Source organism: Crocodylus siamensis, chromosome 6, assembly GCF_052110815.1.
Source record: "Crocodylus siamensis isolate JL-2025a chromosome 6, ASM5211081v1, whole genome shotgun sequence".
Taxonomy (NCBI): domain Eukaryota; kingdom Metazoa; phylum Chordata; order Crocodylia; family Crocodylidae; genus Crocodylus; species Crocodylus siamensis.
In genome coordinates, this window is record NC_143400.1 from 31747871 (window position 1) to 31759984 (window position 12114).

The 12114-nt window shown below is 48.8% G+C and overlaps 2 protein-coding genes across 2 annotated transcripts; both read left to right on the top strand.

Annotated features, from left to right (window-relative positions):
* On the top strand, nucleotides 1–3702 carry LTB4R2 (leukotriene B4 receptor 2). Its single transcript, XM_090052016.1, has 2 exons — nucleotides 1–147; nucleotides 647–3702. Exons 1-2 carry the CDS (start codon nucleotides 143–145, stop codon nucleotides 1749–1751), a joined length of 1110 nt encoding a protein of 369 aa, XP_089908142.1. The 5' UTR covers nucleotides 1–142; the 3' UTR covers nucleotides 1752–3702.
* A 948-nt stretch (nucleotides 3703–4650) lies between these two features.
* Nucleotides 4651–12047, top strand: LTB4R (leukotriene B4 receptor). Its single transcript, XM_090052695.1, has 2 exons — nucleotides 4651–4984; nucleotides 6017–12047. Exon 2 carries the CDS (start codon nucleotides 6034–6036, stop codon nucleotides 7111–7113), a length of 1080 nt encoding a protein of 359 aa, XP_089908821.1. The 5' UTR covers nucleotides 4651–4984; nucleotides 6017–6033; the 3' UTR covers nucleotides 7114–12047.
* The last annotated feature ends 67 nt before the right edge of the window (nucleotides 12048–12114 follow it).

Genomic DNA, 12114 nt, shown 5'->3' on the forward strand with positions numbered 1-12114 from the left:
TATGCCTCAAGGCTCCTCTATTACTCAGCTGCTCCAGTCAAGTCTCCACCAAGACTGACGGACATTTTCCTCCCCAGAGAGACCATGGAGTAAATGGGTTAGTGGAAGACGGGACCCACCAGCTGGTCTTGGAGGCATCTCAATGGCGTAAGTGACACAGCATCAGGGTTGAGGGCCATTGGTGGAGCTGTAGGTACAGAGGAGTGCAGTGCTGAGCTTGTGGAAGGGCTGTGGTTTGGGAGTGAGGGGGACGCCTGGGGAGAAGCCCAAGGCTGTAAAACAGGGGACTATAGGTCTTGATGAAGGGTCACCATCAGGGGTTTTGAAAGGTAACATAGGTAAAAACTCCTATGTCTTTTATTCTCTCTATTAAACTAATTATTTCTCTACTACTAGTTTAATTATCTCCCCTACACATCCCTATATTTACCCATTCACCTACATTCTCCCTCTGACTTTAACTATCTTTTTCCTTTTTCTTTCTGTCTCCATACAAATCTACCAATTTGTTTGCCTGTTTATTGTGCCATCTCCATACAGCTCTCTCTCTCTCCTGTTCTGTCATTACACAGTATTTCATCCAATTCTAGACTTTCTAAACCAAGCTCCACCTTCACTGCCTCTCTTTCTCTTTTCCTCCATGTAGGGAGACTCCTTTCATCCCACCTCATATCATCATGAACCAGTGCCTCCATACTGCTGGCAACATCACCCTCCTGAACTTCACAACTTCCAGAGTAGCAGGAACAATATTTCTCCTTCTAGCGGCTCTCATTGGCTTACCAGGAAATTTTTTTGTGGTTTGGAGTATCCTGTGGAAAATGAAGCCCAGCCATCGCTCCGTCACCTGCCTCCTTGTCCTCAATTTGGCCTTGGCTGACAGCATTGTCCTGCTCCTTACACCTTTCTTCATCCTCTTCCTCATCTTTGAGGGCTGGTTCTTTGGAGAACACATCTGCAAGGGTGTCTACTATCTTTGTTGTATCAACATGTACACTAGCATCTTCATTATCACCCTCATGAGCATAGACCGGTGCTTGGCTGTCTACCGGCCTTACCTCTCTCAAGCTATCCGCAAGAAGCATCTGGTGGTGAAAATATTGGCTGTCATTTGGTTAGTGGCCATCTTGTTGGCAGTCCCAGCCTTTATCTACCGTCGGGTAGTGGAGTATAAGTCCTGGAATCGGTACACTTGTGAGCCCTGCCATGCCAAGCCAGCATTGGCCATCTTCCACTTCACCATGGAGACCACGGTGGCCTTTTTGGTCCCCTATGGCATCATCATAGGGTGCTATTCTGCCATCTTGGTGAAAGTCCAGGGAAGACAATGGAAACGCCGAGGAGCTCGGACAGAAAAGCTCATTGCTGCCATTGTGATTTGCTTCACTGTCCTTTGGGTGCCCTACCATGTGGTCAACATCCTGCAGGTGGCCTCGAACCTGACCTCTGGGGAGGAAGCAGAGAGGCTGACCAATGCCTGGAAGTCTGGAAGGGTAGGGGCCACAGCACTGGCTTTCCTTAGCAGCAGCATCAATCCTGTCCTCTATGTCTTTGCTGCCGGAGACCTAATCAAGACCTCAGGAGCCAAGTTCATTGCTCAGTTCTTTGAGGGAGCCTCTGGGGAGATGAACAAGAAGTCCCAGTCCCAGAGGGACCTGGATAAGGACCTGGTAGTGGGGGAAGAGGGCATGTTGATGGGGAAGGTGGAAGTAGGAGCCCAGAGGACACAGCAAGATGGGGCTGTGGGTTAGGCTTCACCCCTTGGGTGATGTCTCCACCAAACTTTATGTACTTAGTCCCATGTGCAGGTATTTTGTAATTGCCAGACTCCATCTCTCATGGACATTTTCAGTTTAAGGGTGCATTTTCTCAAACTCTGGTACTAATGGAGGCTTCCCCTTTAAGAGTACAAGTTCTGACTGCAGCATTCTGGTCCTTAAAGTGACTTCACCTTTAAGAGCAGACTCTTTACTGTCATGCTGTGACTCACATAGAGATTTCTCCTTTTTAAGAGAAGAGGTTTGTACTGTCAGAATCTAATTTTCATGGACACTTTAATTTACTCTTAAAGGGAAAGTAATCACTGCCAAATACTGATACTTTCCAGCATCATGCTGCCTTTTAAAAATGCAGTGTTTACCTACAGTACTGCACAAACACTTTTCCTTTAAAGATGAAGTTTTTTGCTGCCAGATGGTCCTCATGGACACGCTCCCTTTAAGAAAACTAAATTTTACTGTAAAACTAAATTTTGTGGGCTTTTCCCCTTTAATATCCTCTTAAAGGGGAGTTTTCTGATACTATCACCCCACTACCTGTATTAATGGCAGCAGATCACCTCTGGTCATATGTGGGAGAAGCAGTAGAGAATGATGTGTAGTAGGCCTATTTGTGAATATGCTTCTCTTTCTCAGAATGTCACCTCGGTTTTCCATAATAGACTTTGTCTCCTTAAGCTCCATAGATTTCTTTTCATTGTGAAGAGGGTTCATTTGGAGGCCTAATTACATCTGGGGTCTGTACAACACTTGGCATGATAGGGGAGTTGGATCATGATTAGGATCCTTACAAAAGTTATACAAAACTTGTAACTCATGTCTCTGATAGTAGCTGACTGGGAAAATCTACGCAGGATGTTTACTGCACAGTAGATTAATTAGCTGCATAGTACACATCTTGGCTTATACATGTGCAACCCTATTAGGTTGGAGTAAATTAATTTACTCTGCAGCAAGTTAGCACTTGTAAATATGAGTACTATGCTGTGGCAGAGTAAAAAACTTCACAGGACTGGATGCTGCCTGGGGCATAAGGGTGCTTCAGTGTGGGGTATGGCTATAGGTTATCCCTATGCTGAACAGGGCAGATTAACACTTTAGTGGTCCTTAGGCAAACAAATCTGTGGGCCCCAGGTTGGTCGAGACCTCCCTCCTCACCCCGGTACTGCTACCTTTGAGGAGTGCAGCTCAGAGCCACCTCTAGGAAGCAGCCACCACTGTGGCAAGGCCAGCAGAGGGGAGGGGAAGGGAAGGGAAGGGAAAGGAGGCAGATTGGGTCATTTGTGCCACCACCATGGAGGGAAGAACTGGGGTTCCCTGCAGCTCAGGGCCCTAGGCACGTTCCTAGTTTGCCTATTCATTAATCCGGCCCTGATGCTGAAGCACCCATGTGCCCTGGCCAGCCCTTCCACAGAGGGTTGAGCCAAGGGGAGCAGCCCCAGGTTGAGGCTGCTTTGACCCAGCTCAATATGCTGCAGTCCTGGATGCATGTTCAAATGGCAATAAACTCTGGAATTTATTGCTTCAGAGTTTATTGCTCCCAAGTGCATGTTCAAATGGCACACATGGGAGCAATACACTCCAGAGCAATCAACTCTGGAGTTTATTGTTTTGCATTAATTGCACAGGTAAACGTGCCTTATGCCATCCATATTGTTACATGGTGTGACCTACCCATCTCTCCCAGCTACACTATGGAACTTCAGCCCAATGATTCCCATGGCATTTAACAGATCCTTTCAGTATTACATTTTTAGGTTTCATTTTATTAGCGATCTCTTTAATTTGAATGTGTAGAAACAGGTACATAGAGTGTATGTATGAGGATGGATGGAAGGACAGACAGACATTGAGACTCTCCTGGTATTATTAGCCCATCAATGTCTTCTACTGAAATATTTGCAATAAACAGTTTTATAAATTACCTTGGAAGGGGTGAAAATTCATTCCTCAATCAGGTGTACCGGCACCATTTTAGAAAATCAATAAAGGATCTAATCTGCTTATTTTAGGGCGATTTGTATTTGGTCAAGGAAAAGGGAATTGAAGAGGAGTTCTGTCTCCACGCTGGGAGGGCTGGGGGTCTTTTGGGCTAGAGTAGATATTCTAAGGCAAATGACTCCAGTTTTGGGACACAAGTAGAATCTATTGGATAAGAAGAGGTAGGAGTGGGTATCAGTGAATCTTGATGTCCATCTCTGGGCCTGAAGGGCTTCTAGGGGGCGGGGGGGGGAGGGGCGGGTAGTGAGTCAGAGTTGGTGGGATAGGGAAAGAGTGGCCCAGAAGTCAGCAACATGGTAATGTGGCCAGGTGCCTGGGGCAGAAGGGAAATAATGACTTCCAGTTCCCACTGTGCTGCCAGAGACAGCTGCTTTTTGTCTCCTCCCCTCCTTACCCCAAGTCAGCACTTTGGGGAGGTTTCCCAGTCACTGCACCCTAGTTATGCCACTGCCAGGAAGCCAGGAACACAGGTTCCAATATATTGTTGATCCAACAGATATTTGCAAGGTTGGTGTCCCTGCAGATCACCCAAGCCAGGCAGAGTAAATGTTGGGCCATTTCCAAGCCACAGGAAGTGGGGGAGGTGATTCAGCTGCTGAGTCAACACTATTCCCATTTACCTCACCCTGCATCCAAGCTGCACCAGGTGGGAAGCGCAGGAAAGGGTTCTGACTCCATCCCCTCACAGTTTGTGCTGATCCTAGGATCCCAGCATGACACCAGGGGTCTCTCTGTTGTAGGTCCCAGGGCAGGAATTCAGTAGGCACTCCCCACAGTGCTTCAGTGCTGTACCCATGTCCCAGGGAGTAAGCTATACTTGCTCCATACTGACCAAGATATCCTAATTCAATACTAGGAACACTGAGCTGTGGAGAAGGGGTAGGGGGACTCGGTAGGGGCCGTTTCTGTTCTCCAGTAAGTGCTACCCCAATATCCCTGCTTGGCTTGATACCCCTGAGCCAGACTCCTGGGTTCCACAAAACTAGGTACCTTCTTCTTTACACTTGACGCCTCCCTCTGAAGCACAGAGGTCTGATTGTGAAAGTACTGGGGGAGGGTGGAGGCTGAGACATACTGTGGCTTTCACAAGGCTCCTAGCACTTCCTTCAGATGCTCAGACTGTGACACTCACACCGGCAAGCCCAGGGCTTCGGCACCTGGAGGAACCCCCCCTAGGGACAGAGTCCACTAAGGAAAAAATAACTGTAAGTGGTCAGCTCTTTCCAAGATACAAGAGGAGCCCAGCACTGGGGAAGCAGGGAGCAGCAGCTCGGGAGTGAGGGGCACTGGGGAGCTAAGGATGGAGGTGATTGCTGGGGTAGCAGGAGGCCACAGGTTATAACTGAGGGTGGCTGGGGTGACCCCAGGAAAGGCAGGAGCTGAGGGTTAAGCCTAGGGGTCAGTCACTCACAGAGCTTTGGGGAAATCCTGGGGGTGGGGGGTGGTAAAGTAGGTTAGTGGGTGGGGGGGAGGGTTAAGGGATGGGCACTAGCAGAAATATGTAGATAGGTTTAAGGGAAGACATGTGATCTTTCTAAACTTATCTCCACATCCATCTGCCTCCTCTTCTGCTTTTGGGCAGTGGGGGAGGTTAACAGCATTGGCTGGCTGGACATGTGAGAGCCAAGCTGCTGTAACAGGGGTGAGAGCCACCTCCATCCCTGGGTACCCCCCGGATTGTCTTTTCACCTCTATGGCTGCCAAGAGGCACCCTCACTCAGCATCCTACTGTACTCCCTTCCTGCTATTTACTCTGAAGTGAGGCGTATGGGAATTGACACCATGCATTGGGGAAATTGCTCTGGTAACTCATACATCCTGTCCTGTTATCACAAGAAACCAAGTTGCTAGCTGGAGCTGGGGGAAGAGGGAGTGAGATAGCCATATAGAGAAAAAATAGATGGGCGTGGGCAGGGATAGGTAGATAGATAGATAGATGTGATGATGAATGTGTGCATAGGAATGCACAGATGAATGGATGAGTGGATAGAAGCAAATGTGGGTGGGGAGTGGGGGGGATGTGGATGGGATGGGTGAAGTAATACTTCTGGGGATGAATGGCAGAAGAATAGGGTGCGTATTGGGATGGTGGGTCTGTACATACGTATGGATGGGGGGGATGAATAGACAGCTAGAGCCTGTATGAGAGAAGGGAAAAGGTGTGGGGGTGGGGAGAGGATGGGGGCCTATTGATTTATGGACCCCTCAATTACTCCTGCTCCTTCACCGTCCCACAGACCCCTTGCCTGCCTCAATGGAGAATGACACCCTCTCTACCTCAGTGCCTCCTTCAGGACAGCCATCTCCACTGCCTGGCAGAACGGTAGGGCTGGTAGTGCTGTCCCTGGCATTCATCCTTGGCTTCCCAGGAAATGCCTTTGTAATATGGAGTGCAGCCTGCCTTGTCCGGAAGCACACTGTCACCAGCCTCCTGATACTGCACTTGGCCGTGGCTGATGGGGCCACACTGCTCACCGCACCCTTTTTCCTCCGGCTGCTGAGCATTGGGCAATGGGAGTTTGGTCTTTTCATCTGCCGGATGTGCTACTATATCTGTGGGGTGTGCATGTATTCCAGCGTCTACCTCATTGTTCTCATGAGTCTTGACCGCTGCCTGGCTGTTTCCAAGCCTTTCCTCTCCCAGAACATACGCACCAAGGTAGTAGCCAGATCCTTGGTCCTAGCTGTATGGCTGTTGTCTTTCCTACTTGCCATCCCCGTCATCTTCTACCGTCAATTGAAAAATGACTCTGGCCGCTTCATCTGCAAGGTGTCTCATGGTAACCAGCAAAATTTGGTCTTCCACAAACTCTTTGAGACCCTGACTGGCTGCATACTGCCCTTTTTCATTATCATCTGCTGTTACATCATCATTGGGCGCCGGCTGAAGGAGACGCGTTTCCGCAGGAAGCGCCGCACCAGCCGGCTCATCACAGTCATTGTGGTGGCCTTCACTGTCTTCTGGCTGCCTTATCACTTTGTGAACATCCTTGAGGTGGTCGGAGAACTGAGTAGCTTGCAAAGTGTCACCCAGGCTGGAAGGAAGGCACAGCCTACCCTGATTGCTTTGGCTTTCTTCAGCAGCAGCATCAACCCCATCCTCTATACCTTCACGGGTAGCAGCTTGCTCAAGACAGCAGGTGTGCGCTTCATGGCCAAGCTGCTTGATGGCACAAACTCTGAGATGACCAGCTTACGGCAAGGGACTGGTCGGTCCACCCAGCAGCGTGAGGAGGTGGAGATGAAGGTGGTGAGGAATGAGAATGCTGAGAACATCACCACTCTCATCACCCCGACAGGATTGCCAACAGAGGCCACGTTGGATGGGTGCTGACAGCTCCTGCCACCTTCAGCCAGCCCTTAGAAGACCCAGATGGATGGCTGCCTCCTTAACAGGGGTGAGGTCTAAATTAACAGAACTGGAGAATTTGCCAGAAAAGTATGGTTTATTTTATAATTGGTGATAAGGCCAGACAGGACAAACACATTACCCTGCTCTGTACACCTCTTTTCCTTCCCACCACCAACTGCTGAGGGGAGAAAACCAAGGATCATAAGACCTAAAGAAATCTCTTCTGAGGCACCAGCAGTGACCAATAAGGGTGAGCTACTAACTGAGAATAACACTGGACTCCTCACAAGCCTGATCCTTGCACTTCTTCCCCCACTCCCTCCCTCGCCTCTAAAAAATCAGAGCTAAGGGAATGAGGTTTTTTTTCCTGGTAAGATGGGAATCCTTGTGGTCTCTAATGCTGCATAGATCCCATCTCCCCAGCCAAGGTTGGTCATAGAAATCATAAAGAAGTTGGGTTGGAAGAGATCGCCACAGGTCATCTAGTCTAAACCCCTGCCTGAGGTAGGCTCATCCATATTCAAACCATCCTATACAATCCATAATCTAACCTCCAGTCATTATGGCTGGCACTGAACAGACCATGACCAAGATTGGGGATCCCCTCCTAAACCAGGTGATGCCCATGGCTTGAGACTGAGGACCCCCTTTTGTGAGTCCTCCCCTGCTTAAATAAATGTTTGCTTTTTGTTCTGTATCCTGTGGCCATCACTGTCAGCGGAGACTGAAATCTTCATCAATGACACACCGACTGGTTGACTGCTTTCCTCTGGCATCTCTGGATTCAGTTGCTTCTGCTGTTCCCTTTTGGGAAATGATGTGTGTGTGTGGGGGGGAGCTGTTATATAACCCTATTGTGTGTGTGTGTGTATGTGCGTGCATCCACTCGTGTGTGTCTACGTGTGTGGCCCTTGCTGGTTCCTGCAGAAAGGAAGGGGACCTGTCAGTATTTGAGATAGATTTCACTTGCAAATCCATAACACCATTTATTCCTCTAATGCAGACAGTGACATGTATACACACACAAACAAATTAAAGAAAATTAGTGAAGTTGCAAAGCCCAGTCCTTGAAAAGCCAGAATTAAATTTCCCTGGACCTCTTTCTTTCCTTTGTGTGGGTGCATCTTTATTGAAGCTTTAACTTACATGGTCACACTGCATTTTTCTCCCACTGAAGTCCTACCTCAGTTAGTGCAGGGGATAGGGCTCTCAACGTGGAAGTTTTCAACCTAGCCATCAGAGCCAAGGGCTACTCTCTTGCTCTCTCCCCCTTTACTGTGCCACTGCCACTGCCATCTCTTACCCCTCACTGCCAATTCTGGTTGCCACCAACTTCTGCTAGTGAGGAATTTGGTGGCAAGAGGTGATAGCTGCAATAAGAGTATAAAAGAGAGAGAGCAGGGAGGGCTGGGGCAGCAACAAGCAGCAGCACAGAAAAACTGTTCAGTGGCCCAGAGGAATGCTACTGTGCAGCTTCCCCTGGCTGCAGAATTGCCACTGACATCCCAGCTCCCCACACCAGATGCAATTACTTGACAGGTCAGATCCGTCCCACAGGATGTGGGTTGCTAACTCCTGTTCTAGCTCATCTCAGTGGCTACTAACAGCCCTGAAGCTGACCAGATCCAACTAATGTCAAAGCTTGTGTTGCAGGTAGGGTTCTCTGAACCAGAAGGCAAGGAGTGTCTCTGAAGTGTGAACAGGTGAGCAGAGGCTGGAAGCAAGTTACATAATGGACACAAGCAGCTGAGAGCTGTTCCTGCATGAATTAAACAAGCTTAAATTGGCTCAGGCAGTCTTATGAAGATCAAAATCACTGGGATTTGGCCAAAAGCTAGTTTTATTTGCAGATTTCTTAGATGGCATGTGTATATGCACATGCACTTGCACATGAATATTTGCATGTGTGTACACTAGTGATTCTCAGTCACGGTGCCATGAGATCCTTTCAAGGGTGCCATGGAGCGCTGCACAATGTTAGCAGTTAGATGTGCAAATACCTGCAGAAAATTCACAAGACACACTAAATAGGAATCCATAGCTTAAGATACATTATTGACCTGTGTGGTCTTTCTGAATTCTTTGCAACAGAAAAATTGCTTTACCATTTTTTTGTAGTCCAAAAATAAGTGAAATCTAAGAGCTGACATTTTCTAAAGGGTTCTCTGGGGCTAATGAGGAGTGCCTTGAGTCCCAAAGTGTGCCTCCTGTCCTTCAGAACTATACCAGCTTCACCTGGTCTTGGAAGCTAAAGCAGACCTTAGCAGAGGGCAGAGATATTACTTGAAATGCCAGGTTCTGTAACTTCAAACCCACAGAGTTTCTATTCATTACTTGGTGACCCTGGAGGTCAACAGAATGGATTTCATTTTCACCTGTTCTCACTGTTGAAGGGACAAAAGGGTAAATTAAAGTGTCAAGGGCTCCTGCGAAGATGACTATTAACTTTCTCATGGAAACGTAGCTTGTTGCTGTGGGATCCACATTGCACCGAGGGATAAAGGTTGCATTCATTTTGGATGCCCAGCCTGAAACTTCCAGGCCTTCACTTTCCATGGAACAGCTTGCAGAGCCATGGGTAGAGCTAGGAATTCAAAAAAGAGGGGTGTAGGAGACTCCACCCATGCTGCAGGGGAAGTTGCAGCTCTCCCACCAGTGGACAGACCATGCCATGGCAGTGTCCCTGGCTGATCTGGGGATGGGGGAGTCTTAGAGCTTGGTGCTTCAGTAAGCAGCAGCACTGGGCCTGTCTGGGGACAGTGGCAGCACTTGTGGGTAGGTCCCCCCTTCTAGCGCCTGCTCCCAGATCATGACATTGCCAGAGGGGGCTGACAGGGAGAAGGAGCACCTGAAAACCCACTGCTGATGCTCCAGCCAAGAGCTACCAGGAGTGGCTGCAGGGGGTTCTGGGTCACTGATAGTGGCGGTCAAGTCCTTGCTACCTTCCTCTCCAACATCTTTCCCCCACTGGCCCTTCACTGGCCTAGGTGATCCAGCTGCAAGACAGCTGCACAGAGTGCCAGGCAGAACTAGGGACATCAGTGAATGACCTCCCCTCTTCCAGGTACTCCTGCTCCTCAGGTGCCCACCATGGTCAAGCAGTAGGCACTGAAAGGGAGGAAGTGTCCACCAAGACTGTCATCCCATCATGCCTAGTACTCTGCACAACCGCTCCCCATAGCTAGAGTCCTTGAGCCACTGAGGGAAATGTGGTGGAAGAGGAAGGAACGGGGACCCACCCCCCACCAGTGCTGCTGCCCTGGCACCCCATATGGCCTTTCCTTGCATTTGCTCAGATCTGCCCCTGTATGGTGCTCTATTTTGTGTTGCTTCAGTCATTTGAGATGGCAGTGGAAAGTGCTCATCCCTTTTCTACATCAGGCCCGGTTTCTGAGTCATGCCTTGAGAGGAAGCATACAACTTTTGGCTTAAATAATATTTTCAGCACCACAAAGGTGCAGAATCAGGGACAGAATCATAGTCCTCCAGGGCTACATTCAGCAGCTGCTGCCTCATTCACTTCACACCTTCCAATCACAGCAACCAAATGGAGCAGGAGTCCTACAGACAACACCCAGCTTTACTGCACAGCTCCCTTTGAGGCCTCCTGCAAGCAAGTCCATCTTGTCCAAGGAATGGGGCAGGCTCTTGCAAGAAAGAAAGTGTGGTGGCACAATTAATTACTGGGTTCAAATTAATGCACTAAGCTTACACGGACAACCTTAATTCTGGGATTTTCCTGCTTTTCTGAGCATGGCTTTGCAACCACAATAATATTATTTTCACATGTGTGCATGTGAATTTATCTTTAAAATAAAAAAAACAAGTGGAAACATAACATTCCCTTAGATGGCATCATGCTTGGATCCAAAAGGGTTATCAGCAATGTGGGGATTGTTTAGACCCACCAGGCAGACTGTCGTGATTGGACACAACAGATGAGCTGATAGCAATGGGTGATTCATATCTCCTGTGTGGACAAGTTCTACCTGAAGGAGAGGAACTCATGGCCAGTAGGTTGCTCAAATATTTACTGACAGCAAAGGAACAGGTAGGCTCAGGCATCTAGTGCTGGTTCTCTACTTGGTAGGGAGGTGTATGCCTATAGCCACAGATCCCCTTTCATCCCATCTCTTTCAACAAATCCACTCTCATTCTTTCTCCAGACCTAGTCCCTTCAAGTACCCCACAACCATAGCTAGGCCCATCTCCCCAGCCAGTTCCCTATCTTATTTCAGTCTCCTCCTAGTAATCACTCCATATCCCCCACACTCCCTTCTTATCATTGTGAGTCCCCATCTTTGTCCAGAGAGTCTCGGGCTTCTCAGAGACCAGACCAGGTGACCTTTCCTGCTCTATAATGTTTGAACTTCCAAGCTTCCCCCAGTTCCAAGCCTTGGTCTCCCTGCCCACCTTGTCCCAGACTCCCCTATGAGTTTCCCACCTTCTTGCCCAATCAGCTGCATCTCCCTCTCAGCTCCCAGTTCCAGGTTTCCTCTCTATCCCCTCCCCCTCTCCTCCCCACCAGGCCCCAGTCATGATGCCCATCCCGAAACTGCCCCTTTGTTCTAATCAGCTGCCCTTCAAGTCCAGCTCCTGTTTACTCTGCCTCCAAATCAGGAGGCTTCCTTTCCCTCACTCTCTGGGTACCAGTAACACAGGCACTGAAACCACAGGTTAATCACAATGGCAGAACCAGAGGGGTGTGAGAGGGGCAACAGCCCTGGACAGGACTCAGAAAGAGTTCTCAAATGCCCCTCTTCCTCCCTGGAGTCTGTTGCTGAAGCAAGGACAACCCCACACTGCTTCAGTGTAGGAGCCAGGTATGGGGATACAGAAACAGCAGTAGGCAAGCAGTGCTATTTGCGTCATTCAAATGGCCCGATTTCTTAAATGGCATGTGTGCGTGTGTGTATGCACATTCACTTGCACATGCATATTTGCATGTGTGTGCACTAGTGATTCTCAACCAGGATGCCATGA

Coding starts and splice junctions, on each gene's coding strand:
- LTB4R (XM_090052695.1), top strand. CDS start 6,034: ATGGAGAATGACACCCTCTCTACCTCAGTGCCTCCTTCAGGACAGCCA.